General features: G+C 29.5%; 1 protein-coding gene across 4 annotated transcripts in view; it reads right to left on the minus strand.

Annotated features, from left to right (window-relative positions):
* Nucleotides 1–2188: 2188 nt before the first annotated feature.
* The window catches only part of LOC148226315 (uncharacterized), a 147935-nt gene continuing 124908 nt past the window's right edge, over nucleotides 2189–25215 (minus strand). For 3 of the 4 annotated variants that reach the window (XM_088203297.1, XM_088203299.1, XM_088203300.1), the window contains 2 exons: nucleotides 4650–4786; nucleotides 2189–4578 (listed from right to left, as the gene is read on the minus strand). In XM_088203297.1, the coding sequence (XP_088059423.1) occupies nucleotides 4223–4578; nucleotides 4650–4786 (493 nt within the window). In that variant the 3' untranslated portion in view covers nucleotides 2189–4222. The remainder of the gene's footprint in view (nucleotides 4579–4649; nucleotides 4787–25215) is intronic. The other variant, XM_088203298.1, reaches the window with a different exon arrangement.

The following is a 25215-nucleotide window of genomic DNA, read 5'->3' on the forward strand; positions in this document are numbered from 1 at the left end:
TTTTATGTCCTAAATATAAGATTTTTAATGGACGTTAAATGAAAGGTTTTGACAAAAATAATGACAGCTGTCAGTAGCACGTAAACGAGAATAGAAAATATTTTCTTCTCAAATTGTTATAATGATATTTTTACATTTTAATACCTAAAAATTGTTTTGTATTATTTACATTGCTATTAATTTTATTGAACAGAATCACTTGTGTTAAATTAGGTTGAAACTCTGAGGTAACGGTAAATGAAAGATAAATATTTTGAAATGCTTATATCTACTGAATTAATTTTCTGTCCCACTAATGAGCTAATAACAGATAAATATCTATAAATAAACATATTTAAATTAAGAAGCACCCTAGTAGTTTTTGAATCTAAATGTTACATATTTATACCCATACAAGTATTATTTAAAACAATAGACTCAAATTATGAATATAAGCAGAGTGATGTCATTTTATGTGTATATACATATGTACTTCAAGATATATCACACGTAAAAACTTTTAGTATTGTAATTAAAAGTATTGTGGAATATATAAAATCGCTAATATTTATAAATAGTTTTATATGTATTATATTAATAAAATAGTAATTATAATTTTTTCGGTCATATATTGTCACAGTTAATGAACTAAGTCAAATGGAAATGGTGTATGTAGACTACATTGGTATTTACTTTTAAATGTAAAATACTTTCTTAGTTCTTTAATATATATATTAGAAGACAAATTTTTACTTCTAGTTCTTACTTATGTTCTAAAAATATATCCAAAGTTGAATGTTTTGTGATTTTTATAAACATTTTGCCCTCCATTACTAATAAATAATTAATTACTTTATTATTGTCAGTATTATTTCTAAAAGCTTATGCTGTACTTACTAGAGTTTAAACTATATTAAATTTTTCAGGACACAACATTTATCAAAACATATTATCACCGATTGCTAATTTAGTAAAAAATAAAACACAATATTATATATTATTTTTACTTTTCAAAAGAAAATACATGTTTATCTTTCATTTTACTATAAAATATACATTTTATAATAGATTTTTCAACGAAAAATATTTAATTACAACTAAATGAAAATATGTAAAATAACATTATACACTTTCATTTAGAGACATTATCATCTACATACATCTTACGTTATATAATGATAAAATATGATGCGTTCAATTCTAAATCGATATCATGTCTTTTATTTGTCTCCAAATCAAACATATATGGTCCCAAATCATTCAGATTTATGAGAGCATTAATACAAGAAAAATACAAGTATTTTGAAACTCAAACGAACTTTTTATATATATATTTGAGAGAAAATATTACTCATTATATAAATATCGCATTAATCGTATACCTAAATATTATTTAATTTGAAACGTGATATATGTAATAAATTTTATCCATCAAGGTAAATATCTAAAATCGCTAAGTTGTTTTGTAATTTTCATAATATTCTCTATATTTTATACAAGACATAAGAATTCGACTCTTTGTTGAAATGTGATTTCCAAAGCACATTTACTCGTGACTATATAAAATATTATATAATTGAAATAAATATGCTTTAATATCATAATATTATAATACATGGTAAATATGTAAATAGAATTGATTAATATAAAACAACCTAATTATTCATTCAAATTCATATAATTAGCTTAAGATTTTGCCTTTGAAAAATAGGAGAACAAAAATAATATAGTATATTATAATAGAATTTACATTTAACATATTTTAAAATATTAAATACTTTTTCTAAGTGCAAATAACAGATTTAATAAAATAAAGAGATAAATTGATAATATCGTGTATATTTTTTTATTTAATTTATGTTTAATTAAGATATATTAATTGTTATAAAACTGTAATAATACTTGCATCAAATTTCTTTTCGCGATTGCTAGTTATATGTTTTTAGAAATTGGCTTTGGTTAGTATTATATAATAAGTTCACAAAGTACAACATATTTTATGATTTATAATATCATTTTTTTATTAAAATCAAAATATTTTTAATAGAATATCGACATGGGTATGGAGTATGAAAATTTATTATAATATTAAATATTTTAAAACACTACTTTATAATATAAATACACTGAAATATTTTAGTATTTAAGAGTAATTATAAATGATAAAAAATAATTGATAATATATGTAACTTTTTATTTTGTCGTAAATTATAAAATATGGAATATGTCAAATGTTACTAAGGATTAATTTAAATTTAAATTGAATAAAATTGTATTACGATAAACTGTGATATTTAAAAATATTATAGCATTTTAACTATATTTACAAATTTATGTAGGTTATTAAAAACTCATTGTCTTCTAAATTTATTAATGCACTCACATATTGAACATGATTCAAAATAATAAAATTAATTATTTTATTACTATCTAATATACATAGTAAACTATCACATTGTCTCTAATAATTGATTTTCCATTATTAACCTCACATATTTCGTTTCAAAACTGTTCCCGATTCCATTACATACTTACCCGCCAATACATACTGATATTTGGTGTATACAAATGGATCAAAAATAACCTGAGGATATTTTAAATACTGATACTTACGAATCCTAAATGCTACTTTTTTATTTCAATTTGAGCTAAAAAATACAGTGAGAGGCATAAATTTATTTTCACCAGTATATTTATTTTTAATAGTCAGTGCACAATAAAATCATTCATTGCATGATCATCGCGTGCTCTTACCTTTCTTTCTTGTGATTAGTAAGTAACAATTATTACTGTTTTATTTATTTAAAAAATATGTAACTTAGCGATCACGCGAATTCTGCGTTTATTTGTTTTTGTCCACTGACTCTTAAAAAATACAGGTATAAGTGTAACATGTCATTTGTGACGCATGCGCTCTGTTTAATATCACAGAAATAAAATAAATGTTACTGATAAATTCATACGTTTTTCCCGTAAATATGAAAGGCATGTAAATATCAACGTTTTTTTTAAATTCTGTTCTGAGGAACTTTATAATAGTTTCCTGGGAAAAAATTAAGAATAGCGGCTTATGATAAAAATACAAAAAAACCACACTACGTAGCTTAATTGGCATTAATATTTTTTTGCTAAGTAAAACAGGTTTTTTTCACGAGATACACTAAATATATTTTAAAGTTCCGCTATCTTGTACAAAATATGAAAGTGTTTAGTGACACAAATTACCATTAAAATATTTACAGTTATAGAAAATGTATTGCTAAAAACATGCCAGGCGTTCGCCCAATGCATTATAAAGGGGTAAACCCAGTCAATAACTATTAAGTAAATAGCGAGACTAACAAGGTCTGTAAATCAGTGACATTTAATATATTTTTTTATTACATTTTGTTTTTATTATTCTTCGTGATATTCATCTGTGAGATTAGGAACATCTATGAAAGTCGAATTTGTGATTATCAATCAGATATATAATTAAATAATAATCATTAATTTCGATCTCCCAGACAAGATACAAATTGAAAAACATTAGGGTACATATGTGATTTGAACTCAGGTTTTTAAGGTATTAGTCTCCTACGTATACCAGTGGTCTATTATGCTCGTCAATAAATAAAAACATTAATAAGGCTCATGAGATATCAGTAGTTAAAATGTCTTGTAAGTATTTTTCGACCGCAGTGTACAATATATACCATAAAAATAACAATAATAATAATTTAAAGTGACTAGCACGGAATTGACTTAGGTATTATATAATAAAACATGATAAAATACAATTAAATGTAACAATTTATATATTAACCATGTTCTTCAAATATCATTAAATGTAATCTAACAATACTATATTTTTATTGAAATAAATCCTAATTACTATATTAAAAAATCTTGTTTTAATTATTCATCAAAATAGAAAATAAATAGTTAATATTATTAGAAATTAGAATCACAGTACATAAATAATTAAAGGTAAAATAATGTGTTTTATTTTGATTTTTGGTGTTTTCTTTTGCAAGGCCAAATTTATTTTAATGGATTTTAATCACACCGCTTTACTTTACAAATTTATATTTCATATTAAAACACATTTAAGTTACTAATTATTAAATAACAAATATTAACAACGATCTTTATATGTACAATTTTATCGTTCGATAACATATTTTAATTAATTGGCGATCATTGGTGAAATGAAAACGTTCATAGGAGTGCAACTCAAAGAAGCACTCCTCATCAGCGACCCTCAAAGATAGTTAGGCCTTGACATACAGCACAAAAGTCCCATATTTTTATATAATGATCCTCTTCTAGTTTTGCCCGACCATTGGCCGTTGGGATCGTCGCCTATGAGAGCGATATTTCGTTCTGAAATTAAAAACGCAATCCAATTATAAAACATATACAATAAAATCGCATTCATACCTAAATTGGTTTCTTGCTGTGGCATGTATTCTTGTAGATCTTGAAGTATTCTCGTAATTTCTTGCGAATCTTTAGTTATGCTGCACAGTTCTTCCTGATTGAAGTCTGGCGTTATTTGTTTGCAAAGTAAAATTTGACTAATTACATTTCCTAAATTGGATGGACCAGCTCGGTTGTCTGAAAAGAACGTAAATATATTATTGCATTGTTTAAAAATGTATGCTTAGGAAACATAGCAGCGAACTGACCGTAATATCCTGACATGTCCATAGGGACAAGTTGAACTAGGCGGTGGCACTTAGCTAGCTCCCTGAGGAATAATTGGGCCATAAAAAACAGCAAAACCAAGTGAGGGTTATCAACTGGAATACCTTCACCGATAGTGCTGAAAAATAAATGGGCGTGTTTAATTTTTTATTTGTAGACAGCGAGTAACATTTTGATTACTAAATACGCAAACACCGCAAAATAATTTACTTTCAATATTACGATCACAGCAACCAAGATAGTTGATAATATAAAATATTTAGTAATAATTGTAGATAAAAAAATATTTTTGATAAGCATTGTAATTAAATAATAAAAAAGAATTAGTACAAAAAAGGTATATTATCTAGGATGAGAAATATGTTAGGTACTCAAAAAAAAAAAATACTCTTCCATTTTAATTATTGTACAAAAATATTATATATGTTTAATAAATTAGACAAAACAATTTTGCAAAAACTACATAATAGTCCAATGAGACTAGTTTTAAATAAAAATAGATTTACTTTTGAAGATTAATGTTTTAGTATTTATATATAGTTAAGATGTACATACATTTATTACTAGAAATAAAGTCAACTTAAGAATAGTTAGGTATAAGAAAACGAGTACGGTCAGGGGAATAAAGTACGGAGTTGTGAATTTGTATATTAATATTCCTAGATAATCCGAAAAATTAAATATGTAGTGGGTTTCTTCAATGGAATAAAAAAAACACATTCGTCCAATAAGAAATAAATTATTATATTAAATTATTTTTTGTATTCTGTTTATGTTTGTTTTAATTAAATTTTTATGTATGTTTTAATGAAATTGTGTAAAAATTAGCTATATTAGCTGAATAAATCAATAAAATAAATAAATAAATAGATGTATCGTATAATAGGATATCATGAACACTCAGTGTACATCACAGTAAAGGAACGGTATGACGAAATTCTCGTATATACTTGCTGAAACTAATTGCTTTATTTATTTATGATTTTCTAAGAACTAATGAACTTTCATTAAACAGTTTGAAAGCATTTGTAAAAAGAACTGGCATAATCCGGAAGTCCAATGCTATACATAAAAAGGATATGTTCCGATACAAAGGCAAAAAGTCGGTGTAAAGGTACCCCGGATGTTCCCACTTTACCCATCGGCCCATTAGCGATCCATCTTGTAGGCTTCGAATAGTTAGCTACGCGCCAATGAATTGCCCCACCTCTGTTCTTGACCTAAGCCGTCACAATTAGAGTTAACGGTCTCCCGGCCTCACTCCACATGCTGGAGACGAAAAAGGATCGGTGTGTAATACAATGGAATGCGCCGACGGGTTTTCAGATTCGCATCCCATGTATAATATATTACATTATGATCAAGTCAACTGATTAATAATAGCCGTTACCGAAAATATAGTCTAACTTGATATTTATTAGACAATAACAAGTAGTATGTTTTCGTTTTGAATAATAGCATTAGCTAGACCATCGAGAAGATGAAGAGCTAATGATTTCCTCTAGTTCTGTAAATTCCAACAGACATTTTACTTAGACATTAACACTACCGTCACTTCTCTTCCGATTTGAAATAATCGAGAGTTCAATTGAACTTGTAATAAGTGAAGCTACGCCAGTATCAACTGAAATGATCCTTACAAGTCCGAGTAAGCAGCCATTTTCCACTTTCATTTATATCCAGGAAAGAAGTAACCAAAATCCCAAGAGTTCAACTAGATCTTCTAGATAACTTGAAGATTACAAGATGCAGACTACCGCGTGATTTCACAATCTATAAAAATAAACGCATCCATCGTTAGGTACCGCATAAGTCTAAATGTTTTTCTTTCTAAAAATTAAATTTAATATCTTATTGAAAAACTTTAATTTTAATTCATTTTATTATATATTTTATAATTTTGTTCTAAATAAAAAATATTTCTTATCCTTTTGTAGGATTCATAAAACGTCAAAAAAGGGAAATATATCGATAAAATACATGCAAATAAAATACGCCGATGACAAAGGATAAGCACAAAAGCCAGAATATTATGTCACAAATGCAAACATTAATAGTGCATTTAAACATCGACATAATTACTATATCTTAATGCATTTCAATAAGACTAACCCTCGAAGTATAGTAAAAGATACTCTAGAAACGATGCCGCAAAATATACACGTATATTCGACGGCAAAAAGAGTTCGCTAAAAGCTAACATTATATTCGGTAAAAAAATAATCACCCAAATTACATTTAAAATACCTACCCGAAAAATGTTGCTTGTATATAAGAAAAAGGGACAAATAAATAATAAAGGAACCATAGCAAGATTTCGTGGTAGCTTAAATTTACGCCCCAATTGACTCAAATCCGCAATTGGCCCGAATTGGCTCAAAAGCGTAGAAAGGAGTTTGGCTCATTACGAGATTTTGGGAATAAAAGGCAGTACATTGCTTTATAGAAGTTGTTCGACATTGGCAGCAGTGTAGTACTATAATAAAAAATCAGTAAAAAGTAGTCAGGAAAACTAAACCGATAAACATTAGCTTAGACTACATTGAAAACTTTTAAATATATGCAAAAAAATATAAATATATGATTTATTATATGCAGTTAAAAATTGTTGTTGAAAAATGATTTTATTTTTGTAAAAAAATATGTATGAATAGTATAAAAAATGGAATGTTTAAAAGCGTGAAGAAAAGTCATAGAAAATGTAAAATAAATGTCATGCTGATATTGGCTAAGAATTATAATATTTTATATGACGTAATAATAGAATTGAAATATTTAAATTATATATTATATAAATCCCAGAAATAAACTTCTGCGTATTTATTAAAATTTCTCACGCGTTATAATCGATTGGACGCATTTCTAAAATTCCAAATTTTATTCAAGCACCTCATAAATATTTAGTATCGGATCAGTACTTTTAAATTAAGTTATTTATTATAAAGCATAATTTTCGTTTCACACACAGAAAACTTTCAGTAGATTTATACATTTATAAGCTAAGGGTTGATTTTCTTATCGACTATGGTACTGGTTTATAAATATATTTTTTTCGATAAATAAACTATGTTAATTTTTACATAAAAATACTATATACTAAATAAATCGAAAATATTTTTTAATATTTAACAAATAGTGGCAATACCTATTATGTAATAGTCATATAATACAATTATATTTTACACATATAATTTTTTTATAGACCTTTAAATTATGGTTTATTTTAAATGGTAATTAATATAGTTTGTTATTTTTCATATTTTTTATCTATGCTTAAATTTTTCTCAACAACTAAGATTTATTCACATATATTGCATTATTGCATATTTTTATTTGTATTATAATAATAATAATAACGATGGTGCTGCTATTTGATGTATCGATTTCCGGTCAGTAATTTCCGTTCTCCTAAAAGTTGACATATGCTTCCGACAGCGACGAATGATATCTCTTTACAAAAGATACAAACATATTATACATTATATAAAAATACCAAATACTCTTATTTTGCACTTAAAAATTATTAATATATTTGTTTTTATATTTTAAGCCTATAACACAATACAGATACAAATATAAATTTAATAATGTAAAATTTATTTTAATATTAAGTATTAATTCCGTTTGTATAATTAACAGCGACTTGTATAATATTATAAAATTGAGCATATATTATAAAATGTCTTTAAAAATTAGACAAGCCTACCATTTAAAACAAAACGTTGTATGTCAATTGCTACCATTTGCCTTTGTTAAAATACGCACAGAAAAGTTAATTATAGTCTTAGACATTCAAAGAAAAACATTTTTAATTATTTCTCCAAAATTTAATTTTTTATGTGTAATAAATATCGTTATTTATGATTTATTAAAACATACTTTATTTTGTAGCGCAAAGCAATATATTACATTAAAAAAACATAATATTGCTGTAAACGAGAATATATCTAAATTTATATAATACATCCCTTTATAAAATTATACAAAGCAGTGAGATTTTATTATGTTCTTGGCAACGGAAAGCAGAGTAGATTTTGCAGAAATTTTAAGAATCCCATTTATACGACCAGATTGCGATCGTCCCTGAAAGTAGACGATGTGAAGGTTGAAATATACGGGCGAGTATGAAAAATGAAACACAGTCTCCCGATATCTGAATAGACATAACCGTCGGGAAAATCGAACGAAAGCCTTGAAAATTTGCGTTGGCAATTTGTAACAATTCCACGATTTAACACAGTGTCTTTTTGTTGGATATAATACAAATATATAACAATTCTATCGTTATCAAATCTGTATCCGCTTTTTATCTTGCAAATACACCGATGAAATATTTTTTATTGCAGTGTATTTATTATATAATTGTATTAAATTATTAACTTAATATTTATCAATTATTGAATAAAGCAAGAATTTATATATGTTAATTGTTAATGAAGTATATTTTTCAGTAGTTTGAAGAAATGCTTAGTGACATAAATATTTCTGCGAAAACTTAGCTAATCGTATCCCAACGCTCTTAAAACAAAGGCACTAGGATGAAGAACGGATAATGTACATAAAGGTATCACAGGAACCTTTTCTGAACTTTTTCGATTAAGAAGGAGTATTTGGTTATTAGGGGATTCTTATACTCGCGCAGTAAATACCATAAGCAAATAATAATTACAAGAATGTATCTTGACAATTGTATGATATAAACAAAGGGTAACCCGCAAGAACAACACAATAGACCGACACTAAACGAACCACCACGCTAAATCCTCGTGAAGTCCAGAAGAAAATCGATCTTTTGGACATAAATATACATACAGATAATCTATACTCTTTTGCGCATTATGGTTGCGCAAACTATACTCCATCGGGCGACAGAAAAAAATACCATGTATTGCCATTTGAATATGTCCATCTAGCAAATTTAAATGCGTGGACATATTTCGTTAGTAGAATATATAAGCGTAATGATCTCTGTATGGTTGGTGATTCGCTGGAGACCTCCTCAACCTACGGTACAAAAGGGCTGACAGGGAGACGATCGACAGAGATACACTGCACACGACTGATCACCGTAGACGACCATACACTGCAGACATACAATAAGAGACCTCAGAGAACCATCCTGAAGACATCATTTCTCCGCCAGCTTCTCCACCAATGCTCAGAGAGAAACATATACACTTTTACACTAGTTTGTTTCGATATAGGTAATACTAAATCAATTGTTACCGGCTTCCTGGTAGCAATTGATTTAGTATAATGAGACTTTCCTAAAGTGAGCAGGACTGAAAACACTGAGATTGATTCACAGTACTTCATATAAATTTCTCACCCTTTTAAAGAATATGGGTGACTATTGTAATCAGGAAATGATGACTTTAGAATCAGAATCAGAAGCAGTGAGACTGACTTCGCAACCCTTCAAAATAAAATCGATATGTAACATAATGATTACTGGAAAATAAATGTGGTGGACAAAAAATATTTTACTGTGATTTAAAAGGATCGAAATATTTTTCCAAAAGTTTGGCGAATTGAAAAAGATGCAAAAAAAAAATTATTGTTTTGCTTCCAGATGATTATTATATAATATATGAACAATTTTGCTTTATAATAAAAACTATCAAAGACTTACAAATTTATGATTGAATGGATATTGTGAGATGTGGATTTAAAGCTACATCTTCATGGAATTCAATATTTTAAGTATTTTGTTTAAAAACAATAAAATATTATTATTAAAAGAAAATAATACTCCACAAACCTGATATAGGTATATTGAAAGTGATATAAAAAACACATTTACTAAACATATTACAAAAAATGGAAATATGTGACAATTTTGAGGATAAAAGATCTACGCGTTTATTTTTTTGTTTTATCTAGAAAAAATTGGAGTAAATTTATAAATCCAAAATTATGTGCAAAATATGACAACTTAAACTGAGCAGCAAAATGCAGCAAAATTTATGTATTTAAGTAAATATATGATATTAGTTACTAAATTACATAAATGTTAATTTTATACAATAATGAAGTATTAGATAGACTCAATCTTTGTTCGATAAATTTGGTTATTTATTTTTTTAAACGACTAAAGGATATAAAAATCCATAAAGACTTACTCATAAATTCATATGCCATATTACAAATTCATTAAAATATATATTTCACTATATATAACAAATAATTTATTAAAAAAAATATTTTTAGGATAATAAAACAATTATTAAATAAAATATTATATAATTTGATAAGCGAAAATCTTGGTTATTAATTATAAAGTTAAGGTTTCATGAAGTGCAAATTTTAAACATTCCTTTTGACCCTAACAAAATAGTGTATTTTACAATACACTATAACGAAAACCTCTGCCTAACAACACACCGAATATCCGGGTATATTGGAAAGTCGATAAATCGCACATTACGTACTGCGGCGGACCATTTCTGTCCAAATCCAGCACAAAGGCGAGCAACACACAACAAGGCAAATGTTGCAGAAGGGTCCTCCAATTTGTCAGGGTGCTTCGCCGTCGGAGGCAGCCCTTGTTGGAAATCCTCTTATCCGATACATAAAACGCGATTCGACACATTCACGTCACGTTCACATAGGACGGAAAAATCAAAAGCTCAATTAGTCTGGAACTCAAAAAGACACCAATGACGAACAAAGGCTCTTAATCTAGCGTAATTTGGAAGCGGTGGAAGTAAAAAGCCATTATGTGGCAAGTCGCAGAGGAGCTGTGCAATAAATTTCTGGGGTGTCCCAAACACTCATGTCCCTTTTGTACACTGTGCTCTATGGCTGAGGCTAAACAATGGTAAAAAAATCCAAAGTTGTTCAAATTAATTCTCCTTAACTTTTTAAGGTCAGAACATGGATTTAAATTAAGTACAACATAAGCATAATACATACAATAGAGACACGATATTGGGGTCAGCATTTGCGCAATGGATTAATCTTATTATTTTACGAGAGGCCATAGAATGTCTAATTGCAGTAATATTTAGAAATAATATATATCTCAAAAAAGCAAATAAATGTATTATTACATTGAAGAATAATTAAAAATAATATCAATAGATATTTATACATAAAAAAATCTTATATTCTTAGACTCGGAAAGTAAAATTCAGAATATATTACTAAAGCATTTTATTTTGAGATTGACATATTCTTTACAGCACCCTTTTATTTATTTATAAGTGAACATGAAAGCAAATTTCTTTATTCAAACGTCATATAGTTAGTCTCGAACTTGCTCTTTTTGTCGGTATCTGTTTCAGATATTTCCATAATAACTTTATATATTATGGAACAGATGATCATTCACTCTTTAATTTCAGCAGTTTCCTGCAAATTAATCAAAGCGATAATTAAACAGCAAATTAAAGAATAACTAAGCATATCTCGCATTTATTACGATTAGAAATTGACACGGCCAATCTAAACCCACACTAACACCCTCTAGTAACTCTGACACATTGGATAGATCCAAGCGGAATCGACAGTATTTTTAACATATTTTAAAATTTGATGAGCAGGGTAAAAAAAATAGTTTAAAATGAAAGTGATGGTAGATTAAGAAAAAATATATTGATATTGATATATGTTTATGGTTATATTTTATTAATTATGCTGTTTTTTATTGAAAGAATAAATTAATAATAATATTTTTTCTAGAAATTGCGTGTGTGCTACTTTCATATAAATTATATCATTAGATTAATAATATTGTACATACTGGTTTATAAATCAAAGCTTTTAGTGTGTGGACGTGTAATTAGCATGAAGGTATAATTAATGGCATCAAAATTATTATGAAATTAAAATGGCGATGCCTCTATAATTCACATTAACATAATAATAATAATTAGTATCGCTAATTAAAAGCTTTAAAAAAAGATCAGAGTAAATTATCACAACATGGTGGCAATATAAATATATCTTTAATAAAATATAAGCATTATATATTAACAGCGAATAATATTTTTAATTAATTACACATAAGATATAAATAAATAAAATTTAATACCAAGAAATATTGTAAATTTTACGTAATAAATTAGAGCTTATCCACAACAATATTTATAGAATTGAAAATATAGGATAAATCAAGAATGGAAATGAATAAAGAGAAACATAATAATTAGTGGCTTCGAGAAAAAGCTTTTTATTTCTTATTTTTAAATATATAATTAATTATTTATTTTTTAGATATTAAAACTTTACTCTGATGTATTATTCTAAGTATATAAATAATATTAATAAAACGTGATGTAGCAAGATTTATATTTTATTAGCTGAATGCAAAAAAATCATACATACAAAATAGCAAAGTAAATTAGTTAAATCTATTTTCTATTTGCGTTAACACAGTCAGTTCGAGAGCTATCCATTTCATCATTATTCATATGTAATTGAGAAAGAGATGGCAAGTTTGTGTTTACGCCCCTACTATTAGCTCTAAAGCACAAGATACGGATATACGTTCGATATACTAATCACTACTCCGATTGATTGATAAATATAAAAAATATAGTAATGATTTTAATTTTTATAAATCTGTTTGAAATATAAAAGTATTTATTAAAATGCACGTATCTTTTAAAATAATTTCATGTTAAATATCACCATTTCATTTTACTTACAATTAAATAAATTACCGGATGTCGGTGATATTGTACAATCGCTAGTTTTTATTAGAATGATCTTTGCAAATTATTCTTTTAAAGAAGAACCATTGGAGACGAAAATCTCTTTAACGGCGATTTTTAAAAATACAATGCAAAGACGAAAACTACTGGATCTACACACATAAAGCCGAAGTAATATTTTGTAAAGATTTCGAGATTTAAATTTTAATAAAACTTATGTATGTTTTTTTTTAATTAAATGATAAAGTAAATATACGTATTATTATGGTATCAAGTCTAGTGAATTGATTTCATATAATTTTAGGTGGTTTTTCGTCTAACTAACTTCATTGTTATCCGTCGGTCGATTTTGAACTGGAATATTGAACTTGATAAAATTCTACTTTACGCATCAAAAAATCACAATTGGTCTAATTTTAAGCCAGCAATATGCGTTCTGAATTTATAATTGAAATGGAAATAGAATGCCTGATTATTTTATTTAAATATACAGATCTAGTCGTGACAATAAAAACTGTAATGTATAATATTACAAATTTTTATTCAACATTACTCAGCCAAGATTTTTTCACCCTTTCGGCCATCTTTCGATGTTTGCCAGACGGATTTTTTTGCTACTCTCGCTTTATTTTCCTTTGTTACCGCCCATTATTGCTTTTCTATGTTAAAAGGGTTGAACAAACAACCCAACCACGACCCACTTGAAAGTAAAATTCGGTAACAATGCCACTTTTCAAAATTACTCATTGAATTTAAAGTGAAACTAAAAATTCTATTTTATTAATTCATTGAGAAAAAGATTAATTTTCATTCATAATCAATTGAAGCATATGTTTAGTACTTACAAGTTCTTTCCTTATGCAACAATTTTTTTACGTATATACAGAAAGAATTTACTCATTTTTCCCGCATCTCAATTTAAATATGTCAAGGAGTGCTATATATACAAATTTATTCTATAAATAAATAAATTATTTAAGATAGAAGTGTGGATGTTTACGTCTAATAATTATTGAGAAATCCATGAAACATTTAAAAGAAATCTTTTAGAGTGGATTCAAACATTGCATTTTAGGTAGACTATTCTTGCGACCCTTACAAATAAACACATTCCTACCCCTGTTGCTGCCGTGTAATCTCAGACCTTAACGCTTTAACCCTACGTTTGACGACGACGTAATCAGATTCTTTTATAATTCTTCAACGCAAAGATCCTGCTATTATTATATTTACAGTATTTTCAGGTCCTCCTATACACAATATATCCATCTTTTCTTTGGTCAGACTTATTAGTTGCTCATAATTAATCTTTTCCACATGCTTATCCGAGCCTTTGACTTTTAATATAATCATTAAGATTAATTGAATATTTAATTAAATAGTGAATTATATAATTAGTGTTAGTCCAGAGTGCAACCTTCAAGTGTCCAGTCTCAGTGGCGCTAAGCCCATTTCAGGCTTTTCTAATTTTCTAAGAACATTTGCTTATTATTTGCAATTAAATAAATGGCAGATATTTAACCTTTTAGAAATTTCTAAGAAACTCTCTTCGTCTTCCTGATGTAATTCATATCACTTCAGTTATTTGACTAAAATTATATTTGCCATATAAACTGAGACGTCTTAACGTATTTTTTACCGCGTGACGTAAACAATTAATTAGTTTACCGACCGTTCAGTCTTTGTCGTATATATTTATATCTTTGACCTTCAATTTTTTTGCATTTGATAAATATTTACATGCTATTTACGAATTAATAATACCAGAAAATAAAAACAAAAAGCACGTAACTAAATAGAGAAACGCTATCCTCAAACGATAATTTGTATGACATATTAAACATTTTTATTTGTGCAGAATCTTCAATGCTAAATTATAAATGAGTTTAATTTCATAAATACGGGACAAAATAGGGTACAAGATTGCATCACAAGAAAGACTAGTATATTTATAAATATATAAATACGTTTCATTACTTAACCTTCAACAGTAAGTCATTTGAGAGTGCTTCTAAGATAAACTTTTTTAAAAGAAAATATTCCATAATCCTTAAAATACACATATATTATATAATGGAATTCAACTAGACATGAATAATATTTTAATTCTTTGCATTTTGCAATACAAACAGAAGCATATTTGATGCTTTATTAAAAGCATTGGTCACAAAGTTAAAAATTAAGAAAAAAATGTTCAAGATCGTATTGAAATCTAATACGACGTTCATTTAGCGAAACATATCTCTAAATTTAATATAAATCATGTAGAGGTAAAGAATTAATGATCGCTCTTAATTTTTGAATATTCAAGAGTCTTTAACATATGTAATACAAAGTTTAAGTAAACATTTATTATTTTTATTTTTTTAGATTAAATTAAGAGCATCGTGGCCTAACAGGTTACCCCAATGCGCCATGATGGTCGAAAACAAATTTTAAATTTATAAAACATAAAAAAACGTATATATACATAAATATAACAATACTTAAACAAAACAAAAAATTATAAAATATTAAAATTAAATGATACAAACTGGATCAGATCCTCGTAGCTAACATTAAATAAGTCAATATGTAATGTCAGCGTATTAAGAAGCCGGATGGCCACAGCTATAGGCGAGTCGGCAAGTGCGGATGTCCTAGCCCTAACGGCCATCAAAAGAGGTCTCGATCGTGATTCTCGAAAATGTTCCGGAACCCAAAACTGGAATTCCTCGAGAATAGCTGGATTGTCCACAGCACCTTTTAGTAATTTGAAAAAATGCTTAGCGACATACAGCTTTTTGCGAGAACTCAGCGAATCATATCCCAACGCTCCTAAAAGAATGGCGCTGGGATATATGTACGGATAATAACCAAATGTTCTTTTGTAAAGGTATCTTAAATACCTTTTTTGAATTTTTTTCACTAAAAGGGAATATTTGGCTATTCGGGGATTCCAAATTATAGATCCCAATTCAAGAATGCTACAAACTAAGGTGTCATAGAGGATGCGAATAACTGACGGATCGTCAAAGTAAAAGGCATTCCTCATAACAAAGCCGAGCATCTTGGAAGATTTATCACAGACGTCATGTATGTGTAGAGAGAACTTCCATTTGCTCTCGAAAGTGGAAGTTTCTCTAGTCAAAATGTTACCACCGAGATGGTAGAAATAAGCTGATGGCGAACGGGATCGAGAAAATGACACAGTATGGCACTTTCCGACACTGAAGGGCAGACGGTTAACGGAAGCCCATCTCCATATAGAGTCTAAATCACTTTGTAGAGAGAAGGAGTCCACAACAGATCGAATGCATTTATATAATTTTAAATAATCTGCGTACAGAAGAAAACTTGAATTTTTAGTTGCTGTATTTATGTCATTAATAAATAACACAAAAAGCAAAGGTCCCAGATTGGATGCTTGAGGAACCCCCGAAGGAGTAAAATATTCTTTTGACAATCGGCCACCATAGGTTACAAACTGTCTACGAATGCTTAAATAACTCGAGAATAATCGAGTTAAATTATCCGAGCAACAGAGGTTCGACATTTTTTTTAATAATAACCTATGACAAACTTTGTCAAAGGCTTTCTCAAAATCTGTATACACATATACATCGAGAGAAGTTGTCACCGTTTTGGTGAGCGACAGAAGCTTAGTAACAGTGGAACGGGCAGGACGAAACCCGTGTATGTATGTATATGTCATTTATATTATATATTTATCATTGCGGCACTTCAGAATTGTAAATATTAAACAAATTGGCGATAATTCTTAAATTAGTTACTAAAAAACCTCGTATCAATATTCTAATTAAGATTGAATGATGAACTTTCAAATGCTTTTTTGAAATCTGTATGTATACATATATTTGATGGATAAATGTATGAAATTTAGTATATATTATATATATATATAAGATGCTGGGATTTAATCAAACGCTCTTGATTCTTTTTTTGATTAGAATCACAATCGCACTGATCTTTTGCAAACGAGCTTGGTTTAGAAAAATACAACCAACAAAAAATAAAGCATTTCTTCATCAAAATCGTACTGTTGTACAACAAAGCGAGAATAAAACGCGTTAGATCCCTGCCGAATAAATATCAAAACGGAGGCAAAGGATCCCATTTTGGAAACGATATCAGGTTCTCATCGCTCAATCGAACTGTGTGCCTTACACGACTTCGCTCCGTGTAATTTTTACGCCAGAACGATGAGAAGAAGCAGATGTTTAGATACTTGTTAGTATTGTTGGAGATTGAAACTCGCGCGGTGTGAGTGTAGGTAGAGCTTTCGTGAACTTTTTTAATGCTTCGCCAATGTAAAATATACGGTGACACGCGACGGGGACTCGACGTCATCGCGCATAATAAAACGCCGCGAGTTTCGAGTGCTCAGACATAATTCAATATTTGTCCGAGCAACAAGGAAGCGACGACGAAATCGGGTAACGTCGCTAAAAATTAAACGCACCGGACAGCTATGCGCGAAACCTGCCGGAAAATTTTACAGAAGCGGTACATATCATGCAGACTTTTTTCTATTTTAAAAAATATGTCTACGTTTAAACATTGCTACTATGGAATTTAATGAATCAATGCTATCCATGGGAGCTAGACAACTACCATTTAGATAGAAATGCAATTAAAAACCATAACACATAAAATCGAAATATGTTACTTTCAATTTTACGCTGTCACGCGTTAATGTTGTATGAAAAGCATCATAAGCATTCCACAAAACTGCAATACATACAATACAAACATCTACAATAGTTACTGAATATTAAATATATAATATAAAGCTTTCATATGTACTTTATGGTAGACTGCTCTCGCAATATGTTCGTTTATTGGCGACTATCAATGTATATTTGTAAAGGAGCAATTTACAATTTATCAAAGACACTCCCTGCGACTGATCCTTGAAATGGCGTACAAATTCAACATCGACACAGCACATTAATATAATATATTCACAAATTTAAAGGTGTCGCACAATAGCACGTTTAGAGAAAATTGTCGAACATTAAAAAAGTAGAAATTCGCTTTGGTATAAAAAGCGCAAATGCGACGCTCTTGCAAACCTTAAAACATTAATTTTAACAAAGCCGTAGAAACTTTTTATAAAGTAATAAATTAAAAGGTACAATGCTTATTAAGTTGGTGCAATTGCTGGAATATGCAAACGATATTGACGAATTTGTGTATCGGAGGTCTTTGAATAATTCGTGTCGAGATTGGTTACCACAAGTCTTTCTACGATCAACACAGTCTCAAAAGCAAGAGAAATAGTAATTTTGCTCTGGCTGAACATAGTTTTAATGAAGACAACAAAAAACCCGTTTGTTCGTACAAAACGCGAAGCACTGGAGAGAGAAATCCATAAAAATATCGCAATGAACAAACGAGATGAAAGTAGCATGACATCAAAGTCTTGACTTCCGGTTTTGGAGTATATATGAGTGAACAAATCACATATAATTGTCACCGACCTAATTGCCACACAAAAAGGCAATCACATTAACTCAAACACAAATGACGTGTGCTAGGAAAATTAATGACAATTAATAAATATCATTAATACTGACCCACCGCGAGAACGTGTATATATGACAAAGTCAAGAACGAGAGCGGCAGGTGCGGAAAATTCAAGACCATGGCTGGAGCATTGCAGTCGAAATATCAAGAAGTAAGTTTTAATCGCGATAAAACCCGAGATTTTAATAATATTTATACTAGTGAACCTCTAATATTTATTTATATATATATATATATATATATATATATATATATATATATATATATATATATATATATATATATATATATATATATATATATATATATATATATTATTTATTGTGCATTCGACCAGCTCTTTATTCGAAAGCGCCCTCGAGTGCTTAACGTGTCATATCCTAGATGGTTTTCTCATGAGATCATCTCATTGCTAAAAAGAAAGCACGCCTTTCATAAGTTATGGAAGAGATCGGGACATCCATCTGCTCTCGAGGAATTTCGTTCATTAAGAGCACGCGTTAAGTGTTTGATAATTTCCTGTCATCGCAATCATTACAAAAATTGCCAAAAACAAATAATTAATGATCCCAAAGCGTTCTGGAAATTCATTAGCACTAAACGCGCTACTCAGTCTACGTTGAAAGTGATGAACCTCGACGATAAAACATTGGACGGTTCACAAAATATTGCTGACGGTTTTGCGCAATATTTTCGTTCTGTTTTCGAGGAATATTTTTCGCCTTCTGCTCAGTCGCTTCCTTCTTCATGTTCTTGGTCTTCAGTACTGACCATCAGAGAAACTGAGCACTCAGATCTTAAATACGGATTTAATAAATTAAAGACAGGGCGTTCTTCTGGACCTGATTTAATTCCCGATTTTATTTTGAAGGGTTGCGAAGTAAGTCTCGCTGCTCCTCTAAAATGTATTTATGATCTGATTCTCAAAACATCATCATTTCCTGATCTATGGAAATGCACAAAAGTCACCCCTATTCATAAAAAAGGTGACAAATTATATATAAAGAATTATAGACCAGTAGCAGTGTTGTCAGCTCCTGCTAAATTATTTGAAATAATTATTCATAAATATCTTTACAATCACTTTCAGCAAGTTTTATTAGACCAACAGCACGGGTTTCGTCCTGCCCGTTCCACTGTTACTAATCTTCTGTCGTTCACCAAAACGGTGACAACTTCTCTCGATGCCGGAATTCAAGTAGACGTCGTGTATACAGATTTTGAGAAAGCCTTTGACAAAGTTTGTCATACGTTATTATTAAAAAAATTGTCGAACCTCGGTTGCTCAGATAATTTAACTCGGTTATTTTCGAGTTATTTAAGCAATCGTAGACAGTTTGTAACCTATGGTGGCCGATTGTCAAAGGAATATTTTACCCCTTCGGGGGTTCCTCAAGGATCCAATCTGGGACCTCTGCTTTTTGTGTTATTTATTAATGACATAAATACAGCAATTAAAAATTCAAGTTTTCTTCTGTACGCAGATGATTTAAAATTATATAAATGCATTCGATCTGTTGCGGACTCCTTCTCTCTACAAAGTGATTTAGACTCTCTGTGGAGATGGGCTTCCGTTAACCGTCTGCCCTTCAGTGTCGGAAAGTGCCATACTGTGTCATTTTCTCGATCCCATTTGCCATCAGCTTATTTGTACCATCTCGGTGGTAACATTTTGACTAGAGAAACTTCCACTAAAGATCTCGGAATCACTTTCGAGAGCAAATGGAGGTTCTCTCTACACATACACGACGTCTGTGATAAATCTTCCAAGATGCTCGGCTTTGTTATGAGGAATGCCTTTCACTTTGACGATCCGTCAGTTATTCGCATCCTCTATGACACCTTAGTTCGTAGCATTCTTGAATCGGGATCTATAATTTGGAATCCCCGAATAGCCAAATATTCCCTTTTAGTGGAAAAAATTCAAAAAAGGTATTTAAGATAGCTTTACAAAAGGACATTTGGTTATTATCCGTACTTATATCCCAGCGCCTTTCTTTTAGGGGCGTTGGGATATGATTCGCTGAATTCTCGCAGAAAGCTGTATGTCGCTTAGCATTTTTTCAAACTACTAAAAGGTGCTGTCGACAATCCAGCTATTCTCGAAGAATTCCAGTTTTGGGTTCCGGAACATTTTCGAGAATCACGATCGAGACCTCTTTTGATGGCAGTTAGGGCTAGGACATCCGCACTTGCCGACTCGCCTATAGCTGTGGCCATACGGCTCCTTAATACGCTTGCATTACATATTGACCTGTTTAATGTTAGCTACAAGGAGCTGATCCAGTTTGTCTCATTTAATTTTGATATTTTATAATTTTTTGTTATGTTTATTATTTTTAAGTATTGTTCTATTTATGTATATATACGTTTTTTTTTTTTTTGTTTTATAAATTTAAAATTTGTTTTCGACCATCGTGGCGCATTGGGGTAACCTGTTAGGCCACGATGGTCTTAATTTAATCTAAAAAAAAATAAAAAAAAATAAAAATATATACATATTTTTTTTTTTTAAATCTCGGGATTCATCGCGATTTTTGCTTACTTGTATTTTATATTTCAGCTGTGATTTTACGGCAATGATCACGAATTATTCAGTTGCGAATAATTCATGATCATGGCTAGAAAATCACAGCCGAAATATAGAATACAAGTAAGCAAAAGTCGCGATGAATCCCGAGATTTCAAAAATAATTATACTCGCGAAAATCTAAAATAGTGTAACGTTACTGTAAAAATACGTAACTTTACTGTAATACGTAATATAAAAATAGTGTAACGTTACTGTAAAAAATTTACAATTTTAATAATGGTGACACTTTAACGGATTGAATTTTTTATTCTTCGTTAAAATATGTTTCAATTACCCTACTTTTTAAAAACTCATCAGTATGTGTAACAACACTCCAGAAAATATCCCATGAGACGCTAATATCCGCGACGAATCCCTAAATGTGAGTTATCACCGTTAAGGGACCGATCAGGGGTGGCCCATTTTTTTAACATATAATAATTAGTTAATATTGTATGGTAAGGCGAGGCTCACTATGTGCAATCGCTTTGAATACTAAGTGTAAAGCAGCGACAAAGTGTTAGACATGCGAAGGATAAATTAGTTTGCTCACGTGTTATTCATTACTAATATGCTCATGAATATGCATTCACTATATTTTACAACATTATGTATTGCATTAATACATGAAAGCTATTTATTTTATAAATAATGTATTCATGCTAAAATATTATAAGATAGTGAGTTAAGTTCTTGGAATCAACTTGGAATCAACTATTAAATGTTAATGTCAGATTGTTTACAGTTGGCCTAGAAACGATATTTTGTGCGCCACTACTTGTGTACAGTCTGCTGCACCTCTTCGTTGGACTTTAACATTTTTTTTGGAGCAGTTCAAGTAAGTAAATATCATCACTGGAACTCCAAATGCAGATCTTGATTCATTGTAACAGTTAAATAGAACGCAGGGGTTGAGCATTGATATTATGAAAGAAAAATCATGTACTCAGGAGTCCACACTCTTTCGAGTCGATTGGAGGTAGAAGGTGAAGTATGTTATACTGTAAAAAATATTCACTGTGAATATGCAATGCTTTAAAAACGCCCTTTTTCATCCCAAAAGGTAGTCAACATAATCTTTCTCGCGGATGTTTACAACAGCTGCAATTGGCTGTGATGTATCAACTTGATAGTCCACTAATATGTGGATTCATAACACAGATAGAAACTGATCCTCTAGAGAGAATCACAAAAACACGACATCACGACGATAATACCTTTTACAGCATCTATTTGGCTGCAATGTCACATACCTTCAGTCTTAAAATCCGAAAATATATAAACTAATATGTCGTAAGGAGGCGATGGAAAAATTAAAATTGTCCTAAAATTTATAATTCTTTTATGAGATTTTTTCTTTGATTCTCAAGACTATTCGAACAACCCGCATGTAATAAGATTTCAGAATGCTAAGCTTTCAAGGGTGCTCAAACCAATTTAGTCAGCGATTGATCCATCCTTGTGGCTTGCTAATATGATACACAACATAATGGTTTGAGAAGGATAATTTATTCCATTCGCAGTGTTGAAAGCATCGAGATTCACCTTTCGTCCCACTATTAATCCTGTCATTTTGGGAGCAACAGATATACTATGTAGTATGCAGTTCCACACTGAAATAAAAGCTCGGTTGCTTTCACGGCTTTTCACCAGCACATTTCAGAGTAAAGTTTTGCAAACCAAATAATATGTTTTTACATAGTAATGAATATACATTTTCACTAGTTACAAACATTGCAATGAAACTGTAGCGTATACGTTAACAACTTTTGTGGAATTCAGTTAACGCTTATAAAAGTTTCGTTAGTTATAAAGCTCTGCGATATGAATTCGTATACATGTATGTGTTTACTTTGAAGTAAATATACTGCATTTAAAGAACGGAAATAATAGTTCTACAAATTATTGAATAAATGAAAAACGACATATAATCGCACTTTTCTATTAATTATTGCGAAGGTGAAAAATTTGATAGTTGATTTTTTTAGATGCACTATAGTTTATGATTTATACATGTAATATAATAAATCATGTGATGATGGACGTATATTAAAACTAAATTAATATACATATATATGTACTATGTTTATTTGATCTGTTACAGCAATTTAAAAATGTATACAATACCCACAATAATTATTTATAGATATTCGTACGAAAATAAAAATAGCACAATATATTAAATGTCTTTTTCTTAGACGTACAATCGATTTAGTTCTGATATTTATATTTAAGCAATCTCATTATGTACGTACCTATGCTTATTATAAATATCTTTCTTCTGAAAACAAAGTCTAAAATATTAGGTTTTTTCACGTATATCTTAGTAAAATATGAGATTATGAGCTCTTTTCGCGTAACGTAATGCTTGCTGTTGCGCTTTTTAATTTGCATTAATTGAGTTTATTTAATTATAACTGAACTACGACTGTATTTCTAACGAAAATTTAATATTTTAAGAATTTAATCTGATTGCCTTAATTTATTCCATCTTCATTAAAACTGGATAATATAATCAAAAGGTTAATTACCGTTTAATAAGCATTTAGATCTAGCTCCTAATGAAAATTATACTAATTATTTAATTATTACATTTTATATTAAGATCTGATTTATATTTTTATTAATTTTCAAGGAAAAAAAAATATTATACCCCTTATTCCGTTTTTCATTTTTTTTTATATATATATTTTATAAATAAAATGTTTTTTTCTTAATGTTAATAAGTTTTAATTGCGTATCCACATTTATACAAATATTTGTTACTACGTTTTATAGAGAACACTAACGGTCATGGTTGGGCAAAAAGTTTTTTGTATCAAAACTTAATTAGGGTCACTTTTGGCAAGTTGCATTTAAAGTTTGGACACTTTGGTGCTTAAGTAAGTAATTAAGAGGCCAGATAAGTTTGGTCGAATAGGAAACGTTAGCCAACGAGATGAATTTATAATATAACGCTGGGAATTGTGGCCGTTGATAAGTTACACAATAAATGTAACTTTCGGACTGGATCGGAAGGCGTATGTATATTTTTAAAGCGATTTCGAACAGGAGGCTTTTTACGCTCGGATAAGGTCCATTTATATCCGGGGCACGTGGAAATCGTTTTTCTGCCCGTTCTCGGAAAATTCACCGACCTCTAGCATCTAATATATTTAGACCTCGTTGAAAGAAGAAATTCACCACGAAAAATTATTGGTTCGTTTTTTTAGGTCGAATTCAAATACGCGTGAAGTTAATATGTTTTCGTGCAAATCAAATGAACACATTTATCGTGTAAATCAAGTTAACAACATAATGTTATTATAAAATATAACGAGACATAGTAATGGTTTAATTTAGTAAAATATAAATAACGAAGTCCTTATGAAATAAATAGATCATCAAAGTCATATCGTTTATAGTAGAATGAACTTTAAGAAATATAGTATACATTAATATTTCATTAGCGTTAAAAATCGTTCATATATTTCCTGCTACATTTTTATACATCGATTTTTTAAAGGCGTGACTTTAAAAAATACATTATTACGTGTTCATGTATGTACTTTCATGAGGGTAATTTTGTGAATATGTTCGTATATGTACACGTGTGTTATATACTTTTTGCACGCCTTAATCATTTTAATTGAGCTAATAAATCTAAGCAAGCGTGTGTTTTTTCACGTTAAGTGTATATACACACATTTCCATATATAATTATTGCGGTCCGAGATTTAATTAAATCGGTGAAAGGAAAAGGTTGTTGAAACTCTCTCTCTCTCTCTGCATAAGGTTTCCATTCTGCAA

This window comes from Plectrocnemia conspersa, unplaced genomic scaffold (genome assembly GCF_051122295.1).
Source record: "Plectrocnemia conspersa isolate PC_06_02 unplaced genomic scaffold, ASM5112229v1 ptg000014l, whole genome shotgun sequence".
NCBI lineage: Eukaryota > Metazoa > Arthropoda > Insecta > Trichoptera > Polycentropodidae > Plectrocnemia > Plectrocnemia conspersa.